Below are 4,988 nucleotides of genomic sequence, written 5' to 3' on the forward strand. Positions count from 1 at the left end.
TGTTCCAGAATGTTTTTCTGAGACTTCAAAAACGTTAAAGTATTCATTAGCTCTGTTTGAAGTTTTGCATTCAGAAGCTGTCTTGCTAGTTTAATATTTTCATCTCAGTTAGATTAAATGCGTTTGGCTTGTTGGACATTAAAAGGCTCTCTTTAGAAACTTTCCATATCAAAGAAGACTTGACATAATAATATTTGCAAATTCAGGGATTGTTTGAGGTCTTTTTTTCCCCTGAAAAAAATCACTGCTTCTCTCTTATTGAAAGAAAAAATAAGAATTGCTTTGAAGAATTTAAAAAATTCCTTGTGCCCAGGAATATCTTCTAAATCTCTATCTAATTTGAACATGAATTACCAGGCTAAAATGTTATGCTATGTTTAAACAAGTTTATCTTTAGAAATACATTTCATTTTATGTAGATGATGGATATTTGCATAAAGCTTTCAGTTGTGATGGGGAAATGTTCATTGTGGAAGAGCTACAGCTGTTTCTGCCTCCTGAGCCCGTACAGTCTCTCCAGCTGTCTTCTGAAAAGGTAGGACTCCAGGGAAAGTGACTGCTGTAATAGCTTGCCTCAGGCCTTGCTCTTCTGTGGTGTTCTTCTGGCTTTTAAATAGCCTGTAAATGTCTTACAGTTCTGGGTTTATCATACACTGGTTAATAACAGAAGCATGAAACTTTGTTTTTTTCCTGTAGAAGAATTTGTGTGTGTCAAAATATAACTGAAACAAGCCTTCATGTTCATTAAAAAATTAGGGAAGGAAGTCTGTCATTTTACGTGCTGTGGAAAGCTGGGGTTTCTCTCATTCATATCACCATCTATTGTTACAGGATTTTTAGTTTACTGATATTTTTAATAAATACTAGAAAAATCTTACAATCCATATTGGGAAATAACAGCTTAAAATCTCACTATTGTAAAGGAACTCCCTCCTGCATTTCTAGGGAATGCTCTATGTAGGCTCCCTATCTCAAGTAGTGCAGCTTCCAGTTTCTGAGTGCCACCGGTACAAGTACTGCCTGGATTGTGTCTTGGCAAGAGACCCGTACTGCGCATGGGCTCAGGCTGCTAATGAATGTGTTCTGCTGGCAAACCAAACTGGCCGCACCGAGTAAGTAAAAAGCTGTTGTTTCAGCTGCACACCTGATGTGAGATTGCTTTATCTGTGCACTTTAGTATCAGTAACACAAACCTAGGATGGTTCCTAGAAATGGAATGATAAAAGCTGGAACACTTCTTGTCTGTGTTTTCATCTGTTTGGTTTTGGAGGTTTTTTGTTTTTGTTTTGTTTTTTTTTTTCCCCAGGAATTTAATTCAAAGTGTGAAATATGGGGATGCTTCCAGCTGCCTTAGTGTAGGTATGTGAATGTTTGTTTTAAGAAAGCATATTTTAACTTAATGTGACGAAAATGCTTTGTGCTCACTGGAGTTCTTGCATTATAGAAAACCACCGAATTAAAATCATGTTGTTTATTACTTTTGAACCAAGACCCAAAAAACCCAACACTGAGCTGGTACTGCCTAATGCTCTTAACCCTCTCAATCTAAATGCCAGAATACTTCAGTTCAGACTGAAACTTTTACTCTCGAGGGAAGCATAAATGTTTGAAATTATTGGTGTCCCTCCCACACCCCCTTTGCAGAAATCACGCGACACATCAAGCATCCTATTAAATCTGTCACGGCTTTAGGATGCTGTTCTGCAGGTACATGACATGCTATTCAAGAATACACTTAAAAAGAAGGCTATTTGTTATCAGCCATTTAAAATTATTTTCATTATTTTTAGTGGGATTGGGAAATGAATTACTTTTAATGTAGAATTGTGGATGTGTGTGATCTGGTATTATTATGCAGTGACTTCGTAATGAGTTGCAAGATACATTGCTGTCTTCGTGACACCAGATGTATCTCTTAACTCCACTTATGTCTCTTTAAAGTCAGAGTTGTCTTTAGTCCTGTATCTTTTAGACTAAACGACAAATGATAATATAGCAATCAGTGGGACAGTTGGGGAACTTTAACATAGCTGATAGAAGCATTGTGCAGGCAAATCTAAACACCAGAGCATTTCTGTGAAGAGATGTAATTAACCAATACAGAAGCTGAGGCATACAGAGGTGTTGCATGGCTGTCTATGCAGGTGAGGCAAAATCAGATTAAAACCTGGAAGTCGTAAACTTATAGTCCCATATTTATTCTGTTACACATCAGTGGGAATAAGGCCAGCAAGATATCACTGACAGAGCGTCAGACCTGTTAGTAGTGGGATTTCTTTGTCTTTACCCCTTACCTGTTCATTACCCATTGTCAAGACTGGTGAGTTAGATTTTATGTTTATTTGAATATGTATTTGGTTTTGTAAGTTAAACTAAACCCCCAGTGTTATTACTTAAAAAAAATTTATCTTCCTAATTTCAGAGAATAGTGTGAGGAAATGTCTCTTTACCCTTGGAAACAATGTCCATCTTAAATGTGTTCCTCTGTCGAATCTGGCAAGCGTAGTGTGGATGTTTAATGGGAGCAGACTTCAGGCCGAGGACTCTAAATATCTCCTCTATGATGGAGGAATAGCAATATTTAACATGACAATGGATGCGGCTGGATTCTATGATTGTCTCTCAGTAGAGAAATCCAAAGGGAAGGAATTCCTTATCACTGTGGCCCGCTATGCCCTTTATGCCCAAGAAAAGACGGAGGAAGCGAATGGTATTGCCACAGCAAATAAGCATACTGAAGCAGGAGCTGAGGGGTTTCAGTCTTCAGTACCACCACCTTTACTGAACGAGGCAGCAAACCAGAAAACTCTCAACAGCCAAAGAGAGAAGGTCGTTTTAAAACTCTTGGGAGCTGGGTTTGCTCTTTTTTTCTTTTTCTTGTTGGTTTGGAACTTCTACAAGGGTCATTTATCCCTACCTTGGAAGAGCAGAGAAATCAGCTCAAAAACCACAGGCACAGCTGGCTCGGGAAGTCCAGCGCTGGCTACAGTGGGATCAGGCAGTGTAAGGAAGAGTTCAGCCACGCAAACCAACATGTCCAGCGTTAATGAATCGATGCTTGTGAGCTTTTCCTAAGGAGCATGGGGGGAACGCACAGCAGTGCGAGTTTCACAGAGTGCTCTGGGAGCTTGCAGCTCTCAGAGCTGTTTGGTTAAGATGACATGATGTTTCCTGTTCAGGAATGTGGAATGTAAATTTGGGTAGGAGTCAGAAACTCGGAATTGAAGATGACAAGCTGCATTGTGTATTACATAGATGTGTTACCAGTTATTACATTTTAAAAGCAAAATTTCCTTGTTTGGGTACCTTTTTGACATGATAGAACCGTGAGAATAAATTTCTTTCAAAAATTGACACTGATCCACTTTTTTGTAATGTTGGCATTGCCCAATTAAAGAAATTAATACTTCAGAAGCTAATAATACTTAGCATTTAGTGCTTTCACCTTCAGACTTTCTGTTTAATCTACGAATAGCAACTAATTAAGTCTCCCAGTGCCCCAGGAGGTTGCTACTACCCTCATTTTACATGTGAGGTTAAATTACTTGTCACTGACCATAGTGAGTATTGGTGTCAGATCTGGTGCTTTGTTAGAAGTTTCTGAGTCATCTTCCTATATTTTATCTTTGTGTGCTTTCCTCTCCTTTCCCTTTATTTAGGCTTTCAAAATGCTTTCCATGCATTTATTTTTCTAAAGTGTTTTTAGTGACCTTTATGATAGATCTTCCTCTGTCCAAAAATGTCACAAATCAACTTACGTACTGCATCATTGTTCCGAATTTATTTCTGAGGTGTGGTCAAAATTCAGACATTGTAGCTCCTTTTGTTAAAGGCCATTGAAAGTTGAGCATTTTTTCTGAGTCACTTTTTTCTTCATTTTCAAATAAACGTTCTCTTATGTTTTCTTGTTTGGAAGATGACGTGGGTTCTTGATCATGAAAATCCCTGAACAGAAGGCTGTGCTGCCTCACTCTGTCTCTTGCCAGACGCGCATAAAGTATAAGGTTGATGCTCTTCTAGACGCAGCACATTTTTCCCCAGTTTTCACATAGGTGTGGAAGGAGAAACCTGCTTGGAAACGGATTCTCCTATGTGGAAGGCTGTACCAGCTGTAGCAAGACACCTGCTTTCAAGTTAAATGGGAATGCTTGGAAATGAAGACTGTATGTATGACACAGGTACCTGGATAGGAAGAAAGACCAGAGAAGCGGTTATTCAGCGTTCTTTCTCCCTTGAAACGTAAATAGGTTAAGCTGCTTTACATTGGAGCAAAGTCGCAGTCTCTTCTTTTAGGATGCCGTCTTTCTCCCAGGATCAAATTCTTCTTCTGTTACGCTCCGTAACAACAGGTTCTTGTGTACTGTGTGCAAATACTGTAGAAGGAAGGTGAGGGCAGTTGGTGAACTTGGAAGAAGCAAATTCATGGATTGCTGTGTCTGTGACACTGCTGCTCACCAACCCAGGAACATTTGCCCTCTCGGCGTTGGTTTAGTGCCCAGCCCAGCCTGAACCATGACACCTTTCCATGGCAGGATGTAAAGGTGGTAACAACGTCAGCCTTTCTAGCAAGGTGAAGCCATCGGCACGAAGTGTGGACGAGAGAACTATATACAACGGACATCTGAAAATTAGAAGACTGGATAGCTGCTGGCAAACCGTTACGCCAGGACCTGCCTGGCTGCATTTCAGTGATTGTATCAGCGCAAGATCTGAGGTGCACATCTTGCCTTGGTTGAGAAGGGAGTTTACTTCCTTGCCAGGTTCCTTTACCTATATTCCGACTCCCTGTATGCAAAGGGCTGTATGGAAATTAATGAGGTAGGCTGGATAGTGGTATGTAACTAATAACGTAGGAAGTGATCAAAATTTCCATTCTTATCTTTGGGGACACTTACTCTCTTCCCTTAGTGGAAGGAAGTGCAGATGGAATACAAAACCCCATTTCAGAAAATCCTCACAAGGCTACCAGCGTTTGGTTTTAGTTCAAT

General features: G+C 39.8%; 1 protein-coding gene across 1 annotated transcript in view; it reads left to right on the top strand.

Annotated features, from left to right (window-relative positions):
• LOC104288976 (semaphorin-4D-like) overlaps positions 1 to 1,116 on the top strand; it is an 8,314-nt gene extending 7,198 nt beyond the window's left edge. The window contains exons 9-10 of the mRNA XM_009887861.1: positions 420 to 535; positions 946 to 1,116. Coding sequence (XP_009886163.1) covers positions 420 to 535; positions 946 to 1,116 — 287 coding nt within the window. The remainder of the gene's footprint in view (positions 1 to 419; positions 536 to 945) is intronic.
• The last annotated feature ends 3,872 nt before the right edge of the window (positions 1,117 to 4,988 follow it).

Source organism: Charadrius vociferus, unplaced genomic scaffold, assembly GCF_000708025.1.
Source record: "Charadrius vociferus isolate BGI_N301 unplaced genomic scaffold, ASM70802v2 scaffold1506, whole genome shotgun sequence".
Lineage (NCBI taxonomy): Eukaryota > Metazoa > Chordata > Aves > Charadriiformes > Charadriidae > Charadrius > Charadrius vociferus.